At 48.2% G+C, this 24,659-nt stretch overlaps 2 protein-coding genes across 6 annotated transcripts in view; both read left to right on the top strand.

Moving 5' to 3' along the window:
- The first annotated feature begins 2,376 nt into the window (after window positions 1-2,376).
- On the top strand, window positions 2,377-22,791 carry LOC141223146 (uncharacterized). 5 transcript variants are annotated; one of them, XM_073666768.1, is made up of 12 exons: window positions 2,385-2,504; window positions 2,954-3,093; window positions 3,413-3,592; window positions 4,193-4,313; window positions 12,610-12,737; window positions 13,057-13,236; window positions 13,719-13,842; window positions 15,988-16,085; window positions 16,164-16,242; window positions 16,562-16,659; window positions 16,782-16,899; window positions 20,573-22,791. In XM_073666768.1, exons 2-12 carry the CDS (start codon window positions 3,022-3,024, stop codon window positions 22,615-22,617), a joined length of 3,243 nt encoding a protein of 1,080 aa, XP_073522869.1. In that variant the 5' UTR covers window positions 2,385-2,504; window positions 2,954-3,021; the 3' UTR covers window positions 22,618-22,791. The 5 variants fall into 5 exon arrangements, with proteins under 5 accessions (XP_073522873.1, XP_073522869.1, XP_073522872.1 ...); XM_073666769.1 differs by lacking the exons at window positions 2,954-3,093; window positions 3,413-3,592 and having other exon boundaries at window positions 2,416-2,504; window positions 20,573-22,790; XM_073666771.1 differs by lacking the exons at window positions 12,610-12,737; window positions 13,057-13,236; window positions 13,719-13,842 and having other exon boundaries at window positions 2,386-2,504; window positions 20,573-22,789.
- LOC141223137 (gastrula zinc finger protein XlCGF66.1-like) overlaps window positions 2,469-24,659 on the top strand; it is a 352,937-nt gene continuing 330,746 nt past the window's right edge. The window contains exon 1 of the mRNA XM_073666756.1: window positions 2,469-2,574. The gene's annotated coding sequence lies outside the window, so the exon portion shown is untranslated. The remainder of the gene's footprint in view (window positions 2,575-24,659) is intronic.

Below are 24,659 nucleotides of genomic sequence, written 5' to 3'. Positions count from 1 at the left end.
CGGTGCTCCGCACAGTATACACGGCCCCGCACGGTGCTCCGCACAGTATACACGGCCCCGCACGGTGCTCCGCACAGTATACACGGCCCCGCACGGTGCTCCGCACTGTATACACGGCTCCGCACTGTATACACGGCCCCGCATGGTGCTCCGCACTGTATACACGGCCCTGCATGGTGCTCCGCACTGTATACACGGCCCCGCATGGCACAGTATACACGGCTCCGCACAGTATACACGGCCCCGCATGGTGCTCCGCACTGTATACACGGCCCCGCACGGTGCTCCGCACAGAATACACGGCCCCGCACGGTGCTCCGCACAGTATACACGGCTCCGCACGGTGCTCCGCACAGTATACACGGCTCCGCACAGTATACACGGCCCCGCACGGTGCTCCGCACAGTATACACGGCCCCGCACGGTGCTCCGCACAGTATGCACGGCTCCGCACGGTGCTCCGCACTGTATACACGGCTCCGTATGGTGCTCCGCACAGTATACACGGCTCCGCACAGTATACACGGCTCCGCACGGTGCTCCGCACAGTATACACGGCTCCGCACGGTGCTCCGCACAGTATACACGGCTCCGCACGGTGCTCCGCACAGTATACACGGCTCCGCACGGTGCTCCGCACAGTATACACGGCCCCGCACGGTGCTCCGCACTGTATACACGGCCCCGCACGGTGCTCCGCACTGTATACACGGCTCTGCATGGTGCTCCGCACTGTATACACGGCTCCGCACTGTATACACGGCTCCGCACTGTATACACGGCTCCGCATGGTGCTCCGCACTGTATACACGGTCCCGCACGGTGCTCCGCACTGTATACACGGCCCCCAACGGTGCTCCGCACAGTATACACGGCCCCGCACGGTGCTCCGCACAGTATACACGGCCCCGCACGGTGCTCCGCACAGTATACACGGCCCCGCACGGTGCTCCGCACTGTATACACGGCCAAGCACGGTGCTCCGCACTGTATACACGGCCAAGCACGGTGCTCCGCACTGTATACACGGCCAAGCACGGTGCTCCGCACAGTATACACGGCTCCGCACAGTATACACGGCCCCGCACGGTGCTCCGCACAGTATACATGGCCCCGCACGGTGCTCCGCACAGTATACACGGACCCGCACGGTGCTCCGCACAGTATACACGGCCCCGCATGGTGCTCCGCACAGTATACACGGCCCCGCATGGTGCTCCGCACAGTATACACGGCCCCGCACGGTGCTCCGCACAGTATACACGGACCCGCACGGTGCTCCGCACAGTATACATGGCCCCGCACGGTGCTCCGCACAGTATACACGGCCCCGCATGGTGCTCCGCACAGAATACACGGCCCCGCATGGGGAGAGAGACGGCGGGGGAGGGGGAGAGAGACGGCGGAGGAGGGGGAGAGAGACGGCGGAGGAGGGGGAGAGAGACGGCGGAGGAGGGGGAGAGAGACGGCGGAGGAGGGGGAGAGAGACGGCGGAGGAGGGGGAGAGAGACGGCGGAGGGGGGGGAGAGAGACGGCGGAGGGGGGGAGAGAGACGGCGGAGGAGGGGGGGGAGAGACGGCGGAGGGGGAGAGAGACGGCGGAGGAGGGGGAGAGAGACGGCGGAGGAGGGGGAGAGAGACGGCGGAGGAGGGGGAGAGAGACGGCGGAGGGGGAGAGAGACGGCGGAGGGGGAGAGAGACGGCGGAGGAGGGGGAGAGAGACGGCGGAGGAGGAGAGAGAGACGGCGGAGGAGGAGAGAGAGACGGCGGAGGGGGGGAGAGAGACGGCGGAGGAGGGGGGGGAGAGACGGCGGAGGGGGAGAGAGACGGCGGAGGAGGGGGAGAGAGACGGCGGAGGAGGGGGAGAGAGACGGCGGAGGAGGGGGAGAGAGACGGCGGAGGGGGAGAGAGACGGCGGAGGGGGAGAGAGACGGCGGAGGAGGGGGAGAGAGACGGCGGAGGAGGAGAGAGAGACGGCGGAGGGGGGGAGAGAGACGGCGGAGGGGGGGAGAGAGACGGCGGAGGGGGGGAGAGAGACGGCGGAGGAGGGGGAGGGAGACGGCGGAGGGGGGGAGAGAGACGGCGGAGGAGGGGGAGGGAGACGGCGGAGGGGGGGGAGAGAGACGGCGGAGGAGGGGGAGGGAGACGGCGGAGGGGGGGGGAGGGAGACGGCGGAGGGGGGGGGAGGGAGACGGCGGAGGGGGGGGGAGGGAGACGGCGGAGGAGGGGGGGAGGGAGGGGGAGAGACGGCGGAGGGGGGGGGAGAGAGAGACGGCGGAGAGGGAGAGAGACACCACAGGAAGAGGCTGCTGCACTGAGAGCGGAGGACCTGTGGTGACGTCACCGTCATGTGATCAGGGGCGGGGCTCAGGAGAGGTAGAGACTAAATACACGTGGGCTAAAGGACGACATAGCCATGTGACTTGATGATGTCACCGGAAGGGGCGGGGCCTCGCTCTCCATTGCTCTCTGCTGAGGCTGTGGCGATTACACCGAGGAGCTGAGGTGATTTGGGGGCGCAGATAAGTGGATGTTCCTGTATGGGGGCTGCACAGGGAGCGGTGTGAGACTGCGGGTGAGGAGGGGGTCCTGTTACTTGCATGGAATCTCCCTGACCCCCTGCTGGAGGTGTAGTTACCACGGTGACCGTCCCCCGCTGGAGGTGGAGTTACCACGGTGACCGCCCCCTGCTGGCGCTGTAGTTACCACGGTGACCGTCCTCCGTTGGCGGTGTAGTTACCACGGTGACCGTCCTCTGCTGGCGGTGTAGTTACCACAGTGACCGTCCTCCTACGAGGCTGATAATGAGCGGTCAGATCGGTGGAGGAGGCCGCGGTGGAGTTTGTGGCTTTTCCTCCAGATTCTTCCTGATAAATGTCGGATATTTGGGGCAGAATTCAGTGATTGTCGTTATATCGTCCCCTGTGATCTCCATCTTCTCCTTTATCATGAAGACGCCGGCAGGACGAGATCCCTCCAGCTGATCCAGTGCTCATCCCTCCTCCTGAATGACCCCCCGAGGATGGACGAGGGCGAGACCACCAGAAGATTATTACACTTCACCCTGGAGATCATCTCCCTGCTGAGCGGAGAGGTAACTCCTCTACATTTCTATCAGCTTTATTGTGTTATGTAACAAGTCCGACATCGGGAAGAGGAAATCCAGAAGAGGAAGAGAAGGATTCTTTACTGTAAGAGCAGTGATTGTGTGCAGCTCTCTGCCAGGAGGAGTTGTCATGGGGATTCCCTATAAGAGCTGTAGAGGGGCCTGGATGTCTGTCCTGAGTGTAATAATATTCCAGGTTATGGCCCCAGATTACTGGAGACGGTTATTGATCCCGGGATTTCTACTGATTGTCAGATCTGGAGTCGGGAAGGAATTCTTCTCCCTAAGTGTCTCTCTCCATACACAGGATTACACAATAGCGAGGAAGACACCGGGGGAGGGAGTGACTCCGATCATCCATCTCCAGGAGTCAGGAGGGCGGAGCCCGGGCCCCATCACAGAGCCTCCCCCGCACCCCCCGATACATGAGAGGAAGAGGAAGATCCTAGAGCTCAGCAACAAGATGATTGAGCTGCTGAGCGGAGAGGTGACTGCTGGGACATTATACAGGACAGCACTGGAGGATTCTGGGTGATGAGCGGAGAGGTGACTGCTGGGACATTATACAGGACAGCACTGGAGGATTCTGGGTGATGAGCGGAGAGGTGACTGCTGGGACATTATACAGGACAGCACTGGAGGATTCTGGGTGATGAGCGGAGAGGTGACTGCTGGGACATTATACAGGACGGCACTGGAGGATTCTGGGTGATGACTGGAGAGGTGACTGCTGGGACATTATACCGGATGGCACTGGAGGATTCTGGGTGATGACCGGAGAGGTGACTGCTGGGACATTATACAGGACAGCACTGGAGTATTCTGGGTGATGAGCGGAGAGGTGACTGCTGGGACATTATACTGGACAGCACTGGAGGATTCTGGGTGATGACCGGAGAGGTGACTGCTGGGACATTATACCGGATGGCACTGGAGGATTCTGGGTGATGACCGGAGAGGTGACTGCTGGGACATTATACAGGACAGCACTGGAGGATTCTGGGTTGTGACCGGAGCGGTGGCTGCTGGGACATTATACAGGACAGCACTGGAGGATTCTGGGTGATGATGGTGTCGTTGTTGTCAGGTTCCTATAAGGTGTCAGGACTTCGCTGTCTATCTCTGCATGGAGGAGTGGGAGTATCTAGAAGGACACCAGGATCGGTACCAGGAGGTGATGATGGAGGAGCTCCGGCCTCTTACACCAGGTTCGCTGTAGATGACGTGTAATGATGAATCTCCCATTTTCGGCTTTTCTCCTCTTTTTTTGCCTTGTACATGTGACTCTTGTGCTGCTGTTCTCGCTCCCTCCCTGTCTCGTCTTCTCCGCTCCCCTCCCCCATCGCTCACACAGGAAAGTGATTGTCCACAGCGTTTGATTTTAAATTCTGTGGATAAATCTGCAGATTTCTGATTGTGTTTGGAGGACAATGAAGCCTCATAAGGCGACAGCAGAAGAAATATTAGGAAGATTCATCGCTTCATGACATAATGGCCGAACAGTAATGAGGGCTATGAAGGGTCGTTCCTCCTGAGCTTGTTGGGGTCTCAGGACTCCTGTTCTGGTGACTGATGGGGTCCTCTGTCCCCTGATCCGACGTCCCACACTGGTCGGTTACTCTGGTGACGTCCCTCCCCCGGTATCAGTATGGTACAATATAAGGGAGGGCCCTGCTCAGTCTACATGTTAGGGGGGAATAGAAAGAGTTTCGTATCGGACACGACCAGAATAAGATGTTACATTTCTCTGAGGTCTCAGATTTGTAGTGATTTACATTTATTGTGCATTGTTCCTTACAGGGAACCTGTCTGGTTGGATATCGCCAGTATCATGCACATATGGGGTTAATCCGCTTGTTAATAGCATTAGGGAGGTGCCCGGCCGCTGTACTGAGTGTGCGGCATCGAGAAGCCGCCGGCTTTCAGTCATGCAGGCTCCAATGCACCTACTGTCACCGAGCATTAATAATTGGGCTATCGTGAAGCTGACAGTGACGTATGGAAGGCGTTCAATACGGTTTCCAGGCTGTGGAACCCAGGGTGTTGTGCCATATGCTCACTGGTCACTTACCGATACCTACGTAGAGAGTAGTCTGGATCGCGTGCTTGCGACTCTGGACGAAATACGGACAGCGTGACGGCACGGTGAGATATTGTGTGATCTCCCCGGTGTCGTCCTGACTGTGTGTGTTGGGGATTCCCTGACAAATTGGTGGCAGCGGTGGGATATTGTATGATCCTGCCGGTGCCGTCCCTGACAAATTGGTGGCAGCGGTGGGATATTGTGTGATCCTGCCGATGCCGTCCCTGACACGCAGCACTTTACAATTAAGCGGGGACATGTACAGACAATAAATTCAACACAAGGTAAGACAGTTTAAACAGTTACATTAGGAGCGAGGGTCCGGCTGCTCGCACACTTACAATCTACAAGGGAATGGGGGGACACAATAGGTGAAAAGTGCTTGTTATTTCAGGTCTGACAATTTATAATAAATAGGGATTTTAATATAAAGCTGCATGATCCAGTCATCAGCCCGTATGTATACAGTGCCTACAAGTAGTATTCAACCCCCTGCAGATTTAGCTGGTTGACACATGCGGAATTAACTTGGCATTGTGACATTTGTAATGTAGATCAGCCTGGAAGTGGGAAATGCACTGCAGCAACATTTTTTTTTAAAACGTTAAAAGTTAATTCAGAGTGTCATTTATTATTCAACCCCTCAAACCACAAGAATTCTGTTTGGTCCCCCTAAAGTATTAAGAAGTAGTTCAGGCACCAAGAATAATGAGCTTCACATGTGTGGATTAAAGATCTCTTTTGCCAGCCTTTTCTGACTATTTAAGACCCTCCCCAAACTTGTGAACAGCACTCAGACATGGTCAACATGGGAAAGACAAAGGAGCATTCCAAGGCCATCAGAGACAAGATCGTGGAGGGTCACAAGGCTGGCAAGGGGTACAAAACCCTTTCCAAGGAGTTGGGCCTACCTGTCTCCACTGTTGGGAGCATCATCCGTAAGTGGAAGGCTTATGGAACTACTGTTAGCCTTCCACGGCCTGGACAGCCTTTGAAAGTGTCCTCCCGTGCCGAGGCCAGGCTTGTCCGAAGAGTCAAGGCTAACCCAACGACAACAAGGAAGGAGCTCCGGGAAGATCTCATGGCAGTGGGAACATTGGTTTCAGTCAATACCATAAGTAACGTACTCCACCGCAATGGTCTCCGTTCCAGACGAGCCCGTAAGGTACCTTTACTTTCAAAGCGTCATGTCAAGGCTCGTCTACAGTTTGCTCATGATCACTTGGAGGACTCTGAGACAGACTGGTTCAAGGTTCTATGGTCTGATGAGACCAAGATCGAGATCTTTGGTGCCGTGACGTTTGGAGACTGGATGGCACTGCATACGACCCCAAGAATACCATCCCTACAGTCAAGCATGGTGGTGGCAGCATCATGCTGTGGGGCTGTTTCTCTGCCAAGGGGCCTGGCCATCTGGTCTGCATCCATGGGAAGATGGATAGCACGGCCTACCTGGAGATTTTGGCCAAGAACCTCCGCTCCTCCATCAAGGATCTTAAGATGGGTCGTAATTTCATCTTACAACAAGACAACGACCCAAAGCACACAGCCAAGAAAACCAAGGCCTGGTTCAAGAGGGAAAAAGTCAAGGTGTTGGAGTGGCCTAGTCAGTCTCCTGACCTTAACCCAATTGAAAACTTGTGGAAGGAGCTCAAGAATAAAGTCCACATGAGACACCCAAAGAACCTAGATAACTTGGAGAAGATCTGCATGGAGGAGTGGGCCAAGATAACTCCACAGACCTGTGCCGGCCTGATCAGGTCTTATAAAAGACGATTATTAGCTGTAATTGCAAACAAGGGTTATTCCACAAAATATTAAACATAGGGGTTGTATAATAATTGACCCACACTTTTATGTTTAAAATTTAATAAAATTCAACTGAGCAACATAACTTTTTGGTTTGTAAGATTTATGCTTCTGTTCATAAAACCTACTCTCGTTTGCAGTTTGAAGGCTCTAACTTATTTGCATCTTATCAAACCAGCTAAATCTGCAGGGGGTTGAATACTACTTGTAGGCACTGTAAGTGCAATAATCAAGTATCGAGTACAGTTATCGTGTGCATGGAGGGTGTGGAGACAGATGAAGAGTAGGGAACAGATTCTGAATAATATTTAGAAGGAGGGAACAGGGGAAAGTTGGTTTACTGAGTAGTTAAGTTGGTAGGCTTGTTTAAAGAGATGGGTTTTTAAAGCGCGCTTAAAGACATGGGGCTAGGCATCAGTCGGATCGTCTGGGGTAGAGCATTCCAGAGAACTGGCGCAGCAAGAGAGAAGTCTTGGAGACGGAGGTGCGAGGTTCAGATTATGAGGGATGTTAGTCTTAGGTCATTTGTAGAACGGAGGGCACGTGTAGGGCGATAGACAGAGATGAGAGAGGAGATATAAGGCGGTACAGAACTGTGGAGAGCTTTGTGGGTGAGAGCGATGACTTTATATTGGACCCTGTAGCGAATGGGCAACCAGTGTAATGACTGGCACAAGATGGAAGCATCGGTGAAGCGGCTGGACAGAAATACGACCCCAGCTGCCACATTCAGGATGGATTGGAGAGGAGAAAGTTTGGTAAGAGGGAGACCGATCAGAAGAGAGTTGCAGTAGTCCAGACGAGAGTGAATAAGAGCGACAGTAAGAGTTTTAGCAGTTTCAAAGGTGAGAAAAGGTCGGATTCTGGAGATGTTTTTAAGATGCAGGTGACAAGAGTGAGCGAGTGATCGGATATAGGGAGTAAAGGAAAGGTTAGTGTCGAATATGACCCCAAGGCAGCGGGCGTGCTGCTTGGGGGTTATGGTTGAACCATCCAAGGTAATTTCGATGTTAGGTAGAGTTGGGTTAGTAGAGGGGAGAAACACCAGAAGTTCAGTTTTAGAGAGATTCAGTTTAAGATAGAGGGAGGACATGATGTTAGAGACAGCAGACAGACAGTCCTTGGTATTTTGTATTCGGGTAGGGGTGATGTAAGGGGAAGAACTGTATAATTGGGTGTCTTCAGCATAGAGATGATACTGGAACCCAAATCTGCTGATTGTTTGTCCAATAGGGGCAGTGTATAGAGAGAAGAGGAGGGGGCCTAGGACTGAGCCCTGCGGGACCCCGATAGTAAGGGGATGAGGAGAGGAAGAGTAGCCGGCAAAAGATACAGTGAAGGAGCGGTCAGAGAAGTAGGAGAACCAGGAGAGAACGGTTTCCTTGAGGCCTATAGAGCAGAGCATAGTAAGGATTTGCTGGTGATCCACAGTGTCAAATGCGGCAGAGACATCCAGGAGAATCAGCAGGGAGCAGTGACCTTTGGATTTAGCTGTTCGTAGATCATTAGAGACTTTAGTGAGGGCAGTTTCAGTGGAGTGTAAGGAGCGGAAACCAGATTGTAGAGGGTCGAGGAGTTATCTGAGAGATAGCGGATTAGATGGGAGTGGACCAAGCATTCCAGGAGTTTAGAGATGTAAGGAAGATTAGAGACAGGTCTGTAGTTAGCAGTGCGGTTCTGGTCCAGGAATGGCTTTTTAAGTAAAGGGGTTATGATGGCATGTTTAAATGAGGAGGGAAAGATACCTGAAGAAAGAGAGAGGTTAAATATTTTAGTCAGGTGAGTGGTGACCACCGGTGAGAGAGACTGCAGGAGATGTGAAGGAATGGGGTCACTGTTGCTGGTTGTAAGTCAAGAAGAAATGAGAAGCTGGGTAACTTCTTCTTCTGTAACAGGCTCAAAGATGGCTAGTGAGCTTGAAGTGCGTCAGGGAAGGGGATCCAGGCACTGAGGAGATTGGGCTGAGATGTCCTGATGTATGTGGTTGATTTTTTCTAGGAAATAAGTGGTCAGATCCTCCCCGCTGAGGTTGGTGGTGGGGGCCTGTGCATTAGGTTTCAGGAGGGAGTTTAAGGTTTCAAAAAGTCATTTTGGATTGTTGGACAGTGAAGTGATGAGTGGGGTGAAGTAGGATTGTTTGTTCAGATGAAGGGCAGAGTTATAGGTTTTGAGCATGAATTTATAGTGGAGAAGTCCTCTGCTAAAAGAGATTTTCTCCACTGACGCTCAGCACACCTTGAGCAACACTGAAGAAAACGTATTTGCATTGTGTGCCAGGGCTGCCGTTGTCTGTGTCAGGTCTTTCTGCGTGTAGAAGGTGCTGCTTCATCTAGGGCGCTCTTCAGTGTATTATTGTAGTGTGAGAATGCCAAGTCTGGACAGGAGAGGGAGGAGATGAGGGCTAAAGATGTGTGGAGATTGTCCATAAGCTGCTGTATGTGGCGTTGTCCCGGGGAGGAGACAGTTCTTGACAGAGAAGAAAACAAGGTTGTTGTCCGAGAGCGGGAGAGGGGATTTAGTAAAGTCATGCAGCGAGCAGAGACGGGAGAAAACCAGGTCCAGAGTATTCCCGTCTTCATGTGTAGGAGAGTTAGTAATCTGTGAGAGGCCGAATGAGGGGGTTAGAGAAAGTAGATGAGAGGCAGATTGGGAGAGGGAATCATTGATGGGGATATTAAAGTCTCCCATGATGGGGGTGGGGATGTCACAGGATAGAAAGTGAGGAAGCCAGGTGGCAAAATGATCCAGGAACTGGCGGGAGGAGCCTGGAGGGTGGTACACAGTACTGTTTCACTCCTACCCTTACCCGAGGCTCGGTGACAGTGTCATGTGGGATCACAGATGTACCGCCAGGCAGTACTGGAATACGTCTGTATTCTGCTGCATCAAATTCCGAGCCTCCCATCGCTGCTGTTTAGTGAGAGCATCACTTATCTTAACCTCACACTCGTCCCTGGCTGGTGTCAAAGGGTTCCGAGACGGTACGACTGGCGTCTCATCCATAATCAAACATTCCTGGACTTTCCAGGCTTTTAGCAGGTTCACATGATACAGTTGTTCCGGTTTTCTCTTTCCGGGCTGGTACACTACACTCGGTAATTCACCTCCCCGACCTTTTCCCGGACTTCATTTGGCCCTTGCCACTTGATCTCCTTGGGTAGCCCAAGGCAGCAGAATATGGCAAACAGCTCGCAGGGGATACGTATTGCCTCCGGGTAACGGGTGGCATAATCTACTACCACCAAAATATGTTGGTGGCCACGGGCAGATTTTACTATAGGCCCCACCAGATTCATCGCAATCCGCTGAAAAGGTACCTCTATAATGGGTAGAGGTACCAATGGAGTCCGGAAATTTGCAGTGGGTGTGGTAAGTTGACACTTGGGACACGACTCACAATACCTCTGTACCTCAGCATAAATCCTGGGCCAAAAGAACCGCTGCAAAATACGTTCTTGTGTTTTTCTTTCACCCCTAGGTGTTCACCCAGCGTGTGTGTGTGTGTGTGTGAGAGAGAGTGAGCCATCTCTAGCAGCGCCCGGCGGTACGATTGCCAGCTGTTCCACCACTTCATCCCGGATTTTATCAACTCTATATAATAGATCCTGGTTGACAGCCATGCGTGGGAAAACCGCCTCTGCACCCGGTTGAGGCACCCCTTTTATTTCTACCACCCTTTCTCGTGCGCGTGCTAGAGTGGGATCCTGCAGCTGAGCTGTCCCAAAAGTACCAGGGGACACTTCCAGCTCTGGGATCGACGGGGTCTCCTCAACCTCTCCTGCCAATACCTCAAGGGGAACCTATCGGGGTTACACTCTGTCTCTAGGTCAGCGACCCCCTACGGCAGGTATCCCTGACTCGGAATCTTTGGGTTCTGTGCCTGGACATTTACCCTGGGAGGGTTAACTTTGTTCTCCTATAGGGACCAGTATAGGGGCAAGTATCTTCCCAAAACAGTCCCATCAGGAAGGGTCTTCACCACTCCCATCACATGTTTCATCTCCCCACACTGGGTGGAAAAAGTAACCTCTGCTGTCGGGTACTCTCGGAGGTCCCCATGTATGCAAACAACGCCGACTTTCCGTCCACTGGGGTTCTCCTTGGCAACCAGTGACCCATGCACCAGAGTCACTAGGCTCCCTGAGTCCAAGAGAGCCTCCTTCTGGTACCCTTTGACGAGTACCTGGCACAATTGGGGTTTGCTGCCCGCAGCGTCTGCAGTCACGGTGCAGACTGTCTGGGTATACATCGAGACTCTGCGCGTGAACCCACAGTCCATGGGTTCAACAGTCAGGGGGCAGTTGTCAGCCACATGTCCTGGCCCTTGGCGCTGCCAGCACCTGATAGTGGAGGCACCATTTGTCTTTGAGACCGTTTTAGGGGACACTGGTCTGCCTCCCTCACTCCAGGGTACCCCCTCATTATGGGCTCGGTACTGACTGTCCCCAGTAGAGGGACGTGACCGTTTCACCGGCTCCTGGGCTTGCAGGGTCCTGCATGATAGTAGCAGTGGGGCAGAGACCCGTATGAAGTCCTTGGCCCTGATTGGGCCGTGTACTGCCCAATCAGGCTAACCACCTGGTCTAAAGTGCCCGGGTCCCCTTGCCGACCTCAACTCTGTATAGCTACTGGCAGAGTCCTCTCTAGCCGATCGACCACCACCCGCTCCACCATCTGGGCCAGAGTCAAAGTCTCAGGCTGGAGCCACCTTTTAACTAGATGCAGCAAGTCATATGCCTGAGACCTGGCGGGCCGGGCCTCCACAAAGGTCCATGAAAACACCTGTTGGGTTGTCAAATATGTATTAACTCCCAGTAGGGCAAGGATCTCACCTTTCAGCTTCCCATAGTCCTGGTCATCATCGCAACTCAGGCCAAAGTAGGCCTTCTGCGCATCGCCTATCAGAAACTGAGCCACCACGTCAGCCCACTGGGAAGTTGGCAGGTTCTCCCACTCCATGGTGTGCATGTAGATGGTGAGGAAGGCTTCTATGTCATCCTCCGGACTCGGCTTCCTCAAGACTGAACGGACCTTGTCCCGGGCCTCACGAGTTTCCGGGATCGGTGCTGGTGGCATCTCTCGCAGAGCCGCAATCTGCTGCACGATCAAGTCATTAGTGCGCTGCTGGTGCTGCTCCTGCTGTTGCTGCTCCTGCTGTTGCCTCTGGAGATGTTGGTACTGCTGGGTGAGTACTAACTGCTTTAGTAGCCCCTCCATGTCAGCAGGCTTGAGCTGTAGCTTTGCAGACTTGATCAGACATGCTGCTTTTGGGGTATGCCTCAGTTCACACTGCCCGCATTCTCCACCAAATTGTAATGAGGCAGTGACCCAAGGAAAGTTCAACTTTAAATGTCTTTATTTGCACAATGTCCTCCGGGTCGCAGCCGGGTGATCCAAACAGTCCGTGTAAACCTGCCGCCGTTTCACTCGGGTGCGCCAGTTACGTTGCCTTCACAAGCCTTTGTTGTACCTTCACCCAGGCTTGCATTGTACAGCGCCTCCTGCTCTGCAGCTTAGCAAACAAACCACTGACACACCCAAACCTTTGTTGAAGGTTTTTTAATGGATTCTGATGTTGTCCTCTATTTTCATCTTCTCCTTTTATTGTAAAGACGCCCTCCAGCTGATCCAGTGTTCATTCCTCCTTCTCCTGAATGACCCCCCGAGGATGGACGAGGACGAGACCACCAGAAGATTATTACACTTCACCCTGGAGATCATCTCCCTGCTGAGCGGAGAGGTAACTCCTCTACATTTCTATCAGCTTTATTGTGTTATGTAACCAGTTCGACATCAGGAAGAGGAAATCCAGAAGAGGAAGAGAAGGATTCTTTACTGTAAGAGCAGTGATTGTGTGCAGCTCTCTGCCAGGAGGAGTTGTCATGGGGATTCCCTATAAGAGCTGTAGAGGGGCCTGGATGTCTGTCCTGAGTGTAATAATATTCCAGGTTATGGCCCCAGATTACTGGAGACGGTTATTGATCCCGGGATTTCTACTGATTGTCAGATCTGGAGTCGGGAAGGAATTCTTCTCCCTAAGTGTCTCTCTCCATACACAGGATTACACAATAGTGAGGAAGACACCGGGGGAGGGTGTGACTCCCATCATCCATCTCCAGGAGTCAGGAGGGCGGAGCCCGGGCCCCATCACAGAGCCTCCCCCGCACCCCCCGATACATGAGAGGAAGAAGAAGATCCTAGAGCTCAGCAACAAGATGATTGAGCTGCTGAGCGGAGAGGTGACTGCTGGGACATTATATAGGACAGCACTGGAGGATTCTGGGTGATGAGCGGAGAGGTGACTGCTGGGACATTATACAGGACAGCACTAGAGGATTCTGGGTGATGACCGGAGAGGTGACTGCTGGGACATTATACAGGACAGCACTGGAGGATTCTGGGTGATGACCGGAGAGGTGACTTCTGGGACATTATACAGGACAGCACTGGAGGATTCTGGGTGATGACCGGAGAGGTGACTGCTGGGACATTATACAGGACAGCACTGGAGGATTCTGGGTGATGACCTGAGAGGTGACTGCTGGGACATTATACAGGACAGCACTGGAGGATTCTGGGTGATGACCGGAGAGGTGACTGCTGGGACATTATACAGGACGGCACTGGAAGATTCTGGGTGATGACCGGAGAGGTGACTGCTGGGACATTATACAGGACAGCACTGGAGGATTCTGGGTGATGACGGTGTTGTTGTTGTCAGGTTCCTATAAGGTGTCAGGACGTCGCTGTCTATCTCTCCATGGAGGAGTGGGAGTATCTAGAAGGACACCAGGATCGGTACCAGGAGGCGATGATGGAGGAGCTCCGGCCTCTGACATCACCAGGTGAGAGGAGACTCTTGTTGGCTCCGGTGGATGTGATGACGTCTCTCGGCCTCATCCTATAATAGATGATTTTTCTCCAGACTTGCTCTGGTTTTCTCTACATTTTCTCACAGCTTTCATTCCCTGATTATTCTCTTCTGATCTGTGAGTCGCGGTTTCTCCGCTGTCGTCTTCATCAGTCTTGAGTCTTCGTCCTCGGCGGCTTCTTTCAGAAACTTTCACCTTCCTTAGAGCATCGGTCACATTTTGTCTGCAGTTGTCCCAACTCTTCTGTCCATTCTCTCCTATGATTTCTTTCGGTACCGGAGTCTGATCGTTACTCAGCAGAGTCGGGGTTAATTTACTGATGATTTTCCACGTAATCTGCTGTCGCTTGTCCATACCTCTGAACTCTGTGTGGCATTGACCTGGTCTCTAATCTGAGCTGCTGTTAACCTGCGATTTCTGAGGCTGGTGACTCGGATAAACTTATCCTCAGAAGCAGAGGTGACTCTTGGTCTTCCTTTCCTGGGGCGGTCCTCATGTGAGCCAGTTTCTTTGTAGCGCTTGATGGTTTTTGCAACTGCACTTGGGGACACTTTCAAAGTTTGCCCAATTTTTCGGACTGACTGACATTCATTTCTTAAAGTAATGATGGCCACCCGTTTTTCCTTACTCAGCTGCTTTTTTCTTGCCATAATACAAATTATAACAGTCTATTCAGTAGGACTATCAGCTGTGTATCCACCAGACTTCTGCACAACACAACTGATGGACCCAACCCCATTTATAAGGCGAGAAATCCCACTTATTAAACCTGACAGGGCACACCTGTGAAGTGAAAAGCATTTCCGGTGACTACCTCTTGAAGCTCATCAAGAGAATGCCAAGAGTGTGCAAAGCAGTCATCAAAGCAAAAGGTGGCTACTTTGAAGAACCTAGAATATAAGACATATTTTCAGTTGTTTCACACTTTTTTGTTAATTATATAATTCCACATGTGGTAATTCATAGTTTTGATGCCTTCAGTGTGAATGTACAATTTTCATAGTCATGAAAATACAGAAAAATCTTTAAATGAGAAGGTGTGTCCTAACTTTTGGTCTGTACTATCTGTATATATTTTATTTGGCAAAATAATGTATGTGTGTGTGTATGTGTATATATATAATATTTATATTTTATACAAAAACATTTATTCTAATTTTGGGAGACAAAGCAAAATTAATGGGGACTTCAATCTGAGATCCTGGTTTGGTGGTAATAATTGTAAGTCTCCCTTAAAGGGATGTTTGTTCAGAAGAATATGTATTATGGAGCTTTTCTGTGGAGTCTGACCAGACAATCTCTCCTTGGCTCCCCGTGTGCATCAGTAAGCGCCCATGACCCCGGTGCCGGCTCTCTAGTTGTCCTTTCTACACATTGATAGGCACTAACCGCTGCGTACTGGGTGCTCCCCTCAACACCGTCCTTCCGGGTTCTGTGACTTCGTACGTTAGTCGTACATGTGCCTTTTTTTTCCTCCTTTAGAGACAAACGCAGAACTTGCTGCTTATTTAAATGTTTATACCGAGGTGGATGTTGAGATTTATCTCTATTTAGAGAAGAAGAAAAACATGGTAACTCGTCTTTTAATAGATCAGGTTCTCTCCTCTTAGTGATCCCAGAGGATCCTGTCCAGGAGGGAGGCCGTGTCCTCATGGTGACATCATGAGCTCTCAAAAAACAATCACTGGTAAATGGTCACCGTCCTCCCCCCCCCCCCCCCCCCAATCTCCATACAGTGAATTAGGAGAGGAAACCAATGGATAGAAATGTGGAGCTTTCTCCAGCTCCTCTGTGGTTCCATCCCTGGAGACGAAACTTGGAGAAGTTGTGTTTTTTAGTACGGCTCCTTCATCTGACTGACGAGGGTCTTCTCTGTCCCTCTCCTCGGGGTCCTCTTCCTCCGAGTGCAGAGCAGAGAGCATTAGGCTTTGGCCTCGCTGATTATCACTTCATACTTGAGACCCACAATGTGCTGGGTCCTTGGTATCGGGGGTGAGGACCACAACAATGTAATTTATTCCCAGATACATAAATATAGAATTACTGGTTCTGAGAGACGAGTCTCATATATAGACAGATACACGGCAGGTCATGTATTCAGTCTCTGTGTCTCCACAGATGGATCCAGGAGGAGAAATCCACCAGAGAGATGTCCCCGTCCTCTGTATCCCCAGGACTGTCCAGAGGAGAATCACAGCATCCCGGAGGATCATCAGGTAGATGACACTGAAGTCCCCACAACATCTGACCATGACGTGATGGGACCTGAGCTCATGTTACATTTTTCTTTTTAGGGTGAAGATCTGATTGATATTAAGGTTGAGGTTATACATGGAGCACAAGAGGCGACCACAATATGGGCCGATCAGCAGGGTGAGGAGGGGAGACTGTCATGTCTGTTCTTTTGTCACCTACTGCTACTCCCATCATCACATGACACAACCTACAGTGTCATGTAAAAGTATAGGCACCCCTTATTTTCCCTTATTGAATTTTTTTTTTAAATGTAAAAGATGAAAATATATATAATTTATTGTTTTGCCTAAAATACAAAAGAAATGTCATCTTTAACTTTAGGCAGTTTAGAGATTATTTCATCTTCAACTTAACTGTTCACAATAACAGTAATTTTGACCATTGGTGCCCAAACTTTTACATGTCACTGTATTCTGTCACTATGTGTTTCCTACAGATGGACTCATGGAAAGAAATCCACCAGAGAGATGTCCCCGTCCTCTGTATTCCCAGGACTGTCCAGAGGAGAATCACAACATCCCGGAGAGTCATCAGGTAGACAATGCTGAGCCCTGTACCGGATCTGTATATGGGGGGACATTTCTGATCGAGGTCATAGATGTCACAGATTTTGGTGGTTTCTTGTATTGTGCTGATTGTTACATCTGATATATCAGGAGGAAGATCCGACTAAGAATAAAGTGAAGGACGAGACAGAAGAAGAAGCGATGACGAGGGGGGATCATCCGTGTGTGAGTGACGGGAAGGAGGAGATTCCGGTAGATGTTTCCACAGGTGTGTAATAATGACCGGCGTGTGATGATGATGACTGGCGTATGACGATGATGGTTGGCATGTGACTATGATTAGCGGTGCCTGACGATGACCGGTGTGTGATATTGTATGAAGTCTCCGGTGCAGTGAAGCTTTATCCGCCGTCCACATCACAGCAGAAGCGTCCGGTGATGGCGCGGCTGCTCTTGTACAGAGTCCGGTTGCGCACTGATGAATAACTGGGCCGCATTCACACCTCTTCTTAATGATTTAATAAGCACATTTTTAATTTTCCTAATTGTGTTTTTTAATATTACTTATTATATCTTTTATTTTCATATTATTCTTACACAAGTCTCATGCTGCCATATAAATAACCGAGCTTGCGGTTCGGACAGAACCCCGGGGGAAGATTCCGTATAATGAGGCGCTGTGGACGCCGTCTGGCCTATGATCCAGTGATGTCCATCTTTTTCAGCGTGCATAAAAGCGCAGTCGATCAGAGGCTAGACGGAGTCCGGTGTAACTCTGCTGCCTCATTATTCTGAATGGATCCCTCGGGGGTGTCATCTGAATCATGTGTTTTGTAGATTTAGATGGAAACCCCGATGTACAGTGGGTGCGGAAAGTATTCAGACCCCTTTAAATTTTTCACTCTTTGTTTTATTGCATCTATTCGGTAAGTTCTAAAAAGTTCCTTTTTTTCTCATTATAGTACACTCTGCACCCCATCTTGACTGAAAAAAAACAGAAATGTAGACATTTTTGCAAATTTATTAAAAAAGAAAAACTGAAATATCACATGGTCATAAGTATTCAGACCCTTTGCTCAGTGTTGAGTAGAAGCCCCCTTTTGAGCTAGTACAGCCATGAGTCTTCTAGGGAATGATGCAACAAGTTGTTCACACCTGGATTTAGGGATCCTCTGCCATTCTTCCTTGCAGATCCTCTCCAGGTCCGTCAGGTTGAATGGTGAACGTTGGTGGACAGACATTTTCAGGTCTCTGCAGAGATGCTCAATTGGGTTTAGGTCAGGGCTCTGGCTGGGCCAGTCAAGAATGGCCACAGAGTTGTTCTGAAGCCACTCCTTTGTCATTTTAGCTGTGTGCTTAGGGTTATTGTCTTGTTGGAAGGTGAACCTTCGGCCAAGTCTGAGGTCCAGAGCACTCTGGAAGAGGTTTTCATCCAGGATATCTCTGTACTTGGCTGCATTCATGTTTCCTTCAATTGCAACCAGTCATCCTGTCCCTGCAGCTGAAAAATACCCCCATAGCATGATGCTGCCACCACCATGTTTCACTGTAGGGATTGTATTGGGCAGATCATGAGCAGTGCCAGGTTTTCTCCACACATACCGCTTAGAATTATCACCAAAAAGTTCTATCTTCGTCTCATCAGATCAGAGAATCTTATTTCTCATAGTCTGTGAGTCCTTCATGTGTTTTGAGCAAACTCTATGCGGGCTTTCATGTCTTGCACTGAGGAGAGGCTTCCATCTGGCCACTCTGCCATAAATGCCTGACTGGTGGAGGGCTGCAGTGATCGTTGACTTTGTGGAACTTTCTCCCATCTCCCTACTGCATCTCTGGAGCTCAGCCACAGTGATCTTGGGGGTTTTCTTTACCTCTCCTACCAAGGCTCTTCTCCCACGATTGCTCAGTTTGGCTGGACGGCCAGGTCTAGGAAGACTTCTGGTGGTCCCAAGCGTCTTCTGTTTAAGGATTATGGAGGCCACTGTGCTCTTAGGAACCTTGAGTAATTCAGAAATACTTTTGTAACCTTGGCCACATCTGTGCCTTGCCACAATTCTGTCTCTGAGCTCCTTGGGCAGTTCCTTTGAGCTGATGATTCTCATTTGGTCTGACATGCACTGTGAGCGGTGAGGTCTTATATAGACAGGTGTGTGCCTTTCCAAATCAAGTCCTATCAGTTTAATTAAACACAGCTGGACTCCAATGAAGGAGTAGAACCATCTCAAGGAGGATCACAAGGAAATGGACAGCATGTGAATTAAATATGAGTGTCTGAGTGAAGGATTTGAATACTTATGACCATGTGATATTTCAGTTTTTCTTTTTTAATAAATTTGCTAAATTGTCTGCATTTCTGCTTTTTTTCAGTCAAGATGGGGTGCAGAGTGTACTTTAATGAGAAAAATAAATAAACTTTTTAGAATTTACCAAATGGCTGCAATGAAGCAAAGAGTGAAAAAATGTAAAGGGGTCTGAATACTTCCCGTACCCACTGTAAGTGTTCAGCGTACTTCACAGGATAAATATGATCCAAAATATTCTGTACCCCAAAATGCCACCAAGAGCTTCTACTCAACCCACAAAAAAAAAAGTCCCCACTCAGGTTCATCATCTGTAAACAGTAATCTAGGGGGTGTCCATATTACTGGTAGCACAAAGTCTCTGGAAAAGTGACTTGGCTCCCACTTAAAGAAATCCAGTGACATCTGCGCTCCCAAATCCAAATGCCCCCTCCTCCTGGGCCCCACCGTATGCAGTTAGCATCCACATGTTTGGCATTACTGTAGCGAGGAGAGCCAATTTATTTCTCCAGAAGGCACTAGCTGGGAATCATGTACTGGGCGCTACAACGTAAGGGCATTGCAACGTACCGGACACTACAATGTACTGACCACTATAATGAAATATTTGCATTTTCACTTTGCAACATCCATTACTGCTCGTTTCTGGAAAGCACCCATGGAGTCAGATTCATCACTACGCCTGTAGATACATTTCCATAGGGGTGTAATTTCCAAACTGGTGTCACTTGAGGGGGGATTCTGCTCTTTTGCCACTTTGGGGCTCTGTATATGGAGTCTGCAAACTGTTCTACTAAAGTTTGTTCTCCAAGAGTAAAATAGCGCTCCTTCCCTCCCGAGTCTCGCCATGTGGCTAAGCAGTACAGTACAACAAATTATGTGGTCATTTTTACCCATTTTCCCTTGTGAAAATGTAAAATCTGGGGCTAAAATAACATTATAGTGGTAAAAATGTTTTTTTTTTTTTCTTCACCGTTCAATTGTATAACATTTTGTGAATCACAATTACCTTGTATTCATTGGGAAAGTGCGCGGTGGATTCTGGGTGTGACGCGCGGGGAAACCCCACCCACAGCCCGGCATCCACCGCGGGGATCGCATCACCGTGTCACGCCTCACTTGACGTGACATCAGGGGAAGCAAGAGCCGGCTGAGGCCGGGGGTCGCGTGATGCCGGTGAGTGGCCAGCGATAGCGCCGCTCACAGCCAATAAAGACAAAGCTAGGTAATTAAAAAAAAAATCTTCTCTCAATGGGTTAATTACATTGGGGGCATTTTTAATAGTAGTGTACAACTTCTTTAATTACGTGGACACTTTTCTATACTAAGGCCAAGATACGAAGCTTGAGAGAGTGAAATGGCACTGGAGGTACATTAAGGGAACCTGTCATCAGTAATTACCACTTAAAGAACTATTTGCTGTCTAATCTCTGCCACCCCTGACTTGTGCCAATGTCACCAGTTTATAAGTGTCATTCACTTTACCCGTCATTGTGTAAATGTTATGGCATGTAGTTGTCCTCCTTATTACTGGTACTTTCACGGACGAGGGTCTTTATTGTGAGATCCAGAAAATACATTCAGAAATCTCTTTTGTGTTGAAGAAAAAACTCACATCTAATTTATCTTTCCACCTGATAGGAAATCCTTGTGAGAATAACGGTTCATCACTAAATTGTAAAAAAGAAGATATCATGAAGCACTCTAATGGAGAAAACCTCATCACCCTTCCTGCACCTCCTGGACTTCACAGCACTTCACCTTCTTATAATCCTAATCATGAGGAATCATCTCCTGAGCAATCTCGCATTATTACCAAAAGTCCAGGGGGCAAAATGGATTCAAGATTTCAGAGTGACAAGAAATTTACAAAAAGCTCAGATTTTTTAACACACAGAAAACACAAACGAAAAAAAACATACTCCTGTTCAGAATGTGGGAAATGCTTTACATATAAATCACAATTTGTTATACATGAGAGAATTCACACAGGAGAGAAGCCATTTTCTTGTTCGGAATGTGGGAAATGTTTTGGAAGTAAATCAGAGCTTGTTAAACATCAAAGAATTCACACAGGAGAAAAGCCATTTTCATGTTCGGAATGTGGGAAGTCCTTCAAACATAAAGGGGATCTTATTACACATCAGAGAAATCATACAGGGGAGAAGCCATTTTCATGTTCGGAATGTGGGAAATGTTGTAAAAATAAATCAGACCTTGTTAAACATCAAAGAATTCACACAGGAGAAAAGCCGTATTCATGTTTACAATGTGGAAGGTGCTTTACAGAGAAATCACAACTTGTTAAACATCAGAGAATTCACACAGGAGAAAAGCCGTATTCATGTTCAGAATGTGGAAAGTCCTTCACAGGTAAAGGAAGTCTTATTATACATCAGAGAATTCACAGAGGAGAGAAGCCATATTCATGTTCAGAATGTGGGAAATGTTGTAGAAGTAAATCAGACCTTGTTAAACATCAAAGAATTCACACAGGGGAAAAACCTTTTTCATGTTTACAATGTGGAAGGTGCTTTACAGAGAAATCACAACTTGTTATACATCAGAGAATTCACACAGGAGAAAAGCCATATTCATGTTCAGAATGTGGGAAATGCTTTACATTTAAAGGGAGTCTTATTACACATCAGAAAATTCACACAGGAGAGAAGCCATATTCCTGTTCAGAATGTGGAAAATGCTTTACATTTAAAGGGAGTCTTATTACACATCAGAAAATTCACACAGGAGAGAAGCCGTATTCATGTTCAGAATGTGGGAAATCCTTTACAGATAAAAGGAGTCTTATTCCACATCAGCGACTTCACACAGGAGAGAAGCCATATTCATGTTCAGAATGTGGGAAATGCTTTACAAATAAATGGAATCTTATTACACATCAGAGAAATCACACAGGAGAAAAAACATTTTCATGTTCACTATGTGAGAAGTCCTTCACAAATAAAGGGAGTCTTATAACACATCAGAGAATTCACACAGGAGAAAAACCATTTTTGTGTTCACTATGTGGGAAGACCTTCACAGCTAAAGGGCATCTTAGTAGACATCAGAACATTCATACTGGAAAGAAGCCATATTCATGTTCAGAATGTGGGAAGTGTTTTAGTTATAAATCAGATCTTGTTAAACATCAGAGAATTCACACAGGAGAAAAGCCGTATTCATGTTCAGAATGTGGGAAATGCTTTACAAATAAAGGGAATCTTATTACACATCAGAAAATTCACACAGGAGAGCAGCCGTATTTATGTTCAGAATGCGGGAAATCTTTTATGCGTAAATCAAATCTTTCTGCTCATAAGAGAATTCATACAGGAGAAATGCTATTTTCTTGTTCAGAATGTGGGAAATGTTTTATATATAAATCAGAGCTTGTTATACATCAAAGAATTCACACAGGAGAAAAACTTTTTTCATGTTTTGCATGTGGAAGATGCTTCGCAAATAAATCAGAGCTTGTTATACATCAACGAATTCACACAGGAGAAAAGCCGTATTCATGTTCATTCTGTGAGAAATGCTTTACAAAAAAACCTTATCTTGTGCAGCATGAGAGAAGTCACACAGGAGAGAAGCCGTATTCATGTTCAGAATGTGGGAAATCTTTTATACAAAAATCACACCTTGTAAAACATGAGAGAAGTCATACGGGAAAGAAAGTGTAATTATGTTCACTGTGTTTTATAAAGTTTAATAAACATTGTTCAGCATAAATGAGTACACCCCCTTTGATGAGTAAGATTTTGTTTAATATCTCACTGAACACAAGATCAATTTCTACAATTTTGTCAACACTAAGTTTCATAGAACATTTTTTTGCAATCAAAACATGAAAGTAATAATATAACTCTCATTACAAAATCTTCAGTTTTACTCAAATTAGTTGATGCAAAAATGAGTACACCCCACATCAAAAGCTACTACATCTATTATTTTGTATGGCCTCGATAATTTTAAAGGATGGCACCAAGTTTTCTAGGCCTGGAATGAACAAGTTAGTGACAATACTATATCTATCTTTTTTCTCTCTTTCGATAACGAGCTCTTAGAGCCTGGATGCTGGATGGAGCGATGACAACTTGTCTCTTCAGAATTCCCCAGAGGTGTTTGGTTGGGTTCAGATCAGGAGACACTTGGCCACTGAATCACTGTCACCCTGTTCTTCAGAAATGTAACAGTGGCCTACCAAGGGAACAGAGTGATGGCAGCATCTTCTCTGTCACTACAGAGCAGAACATCTGTGAATTCAAGATACCATCAATGAAATGTAGCCCCTCATGCAGCAGCACATAAGGACACGGCCACCACCAGGTCTCACTGTAGACTCCATGCATTCTCATTGTATTCCTCACCTCTTCAATGTTATAAAGTTTTGAAGCCATCAGTTCCAAAAAAAACATTTATCTTGGTCTCATCACTCCAGAGTATAAAGTCCCAGGAGTCTTCATATGTTTCCGCATGTGTCCTGGCAGATTGTAGGGCGGCTTTTTTGTGTATGGGATTTAGGAGAGGCTTTCTATGTAGACAACACCCATGTCTGCCATTCCTCTATAGAAAAATATGTCTGCTTTCAGCTCATCTCTCAATGCTTGGATGAAAAATCACAGTTGGGAAGGAATGGACGGGACAAAGAAAGTTACTGATAATCCAGCACTTGTTTTCCAGTGTGAATAAAACCAAAAACTTTTATTGAATAATCCAAATTAAAATCATAGAAACATTAAAAAACAGATAGGAGTAAAACATCTCTGCGTTTCTACCTGGTATTTGTGTTCAGTTCTTCTTCATGACATAATAAATCACCAGTAACCGGCTTCTTATACACATCATAGGGTCTAATGCACAGCGGAGACCCCCAGCCCCAAATGGACGTGTGCAAGTATGTCTACATTAACCCTATGGATGATCATATGTCCACAACAAAAAGCATCCGTGCAATAGAAGAATGAAGTGTCTGCATCTATAATGTGTATATTATGTATAATTACTATAAAAGAGGAAAAAACACAATTCAGTAAATGGATACAAGGTCTGAAGGAAGATTCATATCACTGGGGAATCTGGGGTCCAATTCCAGAATCCACAAGGCTTCTCTGGGGTGTACTTTTTATACCAATCTCCCCCCTTAGCTGGTCTGGTGACATATTCAATACCCACAACTGTAAAGTGATTAATCCCTATTGTGTTGTATGAGATGTTGTGATGCTGCAGATGTATTACGTGTTGTGGGGCCAAGAACGTCCCTAACGTGTCCCCCAATGCGGTGACGTAAGGGTCTGACCGTGCCCCCCACATATTGCAGCAGACAAGCTTCACATTGTATGGTGTCAATGACGTGTGGAGCTACAACTAATGAGATGTCGGATATTATAGGGTTTATTATGGTTAGTAGATGCAGACATTTTTGCTTTGTGCACAGACTTGTACAAACCACATTTATTTCTCCCACATTCAATGAAACCTTTGGTGTTTGTCCTCCACGTGTCAGTTGTCTTTCTTGTTGCTGGATCCTTGTCAGTGTATAACATAGGTAAATGTTTTCTGGTAATATTCACTATATTATAGGAATCTTCTCTGCAGCCAGTATTGAATGTAACTCTAGACTGATGGATGTTTCCTTCTTTGTGGGTTTTCGGTAATGTATGAAATATTGGACATTGTGGGTGATTTTCCTTTAATCGTTCTATTTGTTTGGCATTAAGTACAG

This window comes from Phyllobates terribilis, unplaced genomic scaffold, assembly GCF_046119375.1.
Source record: "Phyllobates terribilis strain yellow unplaced genomic scaffold, ASM4611937v1 Scaffold_370__1_contigs__length_1879735, whole genome shotgun sequence".
Taxonomy (NCBI): Eukaryota; Metazoa; Chordata; class Amphibia; order Anura; family Dendrobatidae; genus Phyllobates; species Phyllobates terribilis.
The sequence above is the reverse complement of the archived record's forward strand: the minus strand, read 5'-3'. Positions and strand labels throughout refer to the sequence as shown.

Coding starts and splice junctions, on each gene's coding strand:
- LOC141223146 (XM_073666768.1), top strand. CDS start 3,022: ATGGACGAGGGCGAGACCACCAGAAGATTATTACACTTCACCCTGGAG. Junction 16,660..16,781: donor ACATCCCGGAGAGTCATCAG/GTAGACAATGCT, acceptor CTGATATATCAG/GAGGAAGATCCGACTAAGAA. Junction 16,900..20,572: donor TCCGGTAGATGTTTCCACAG/GTGTGTAATAAT, acceptor TCCACCTGATAG/GAAATCCTTGTGAGAATAAC.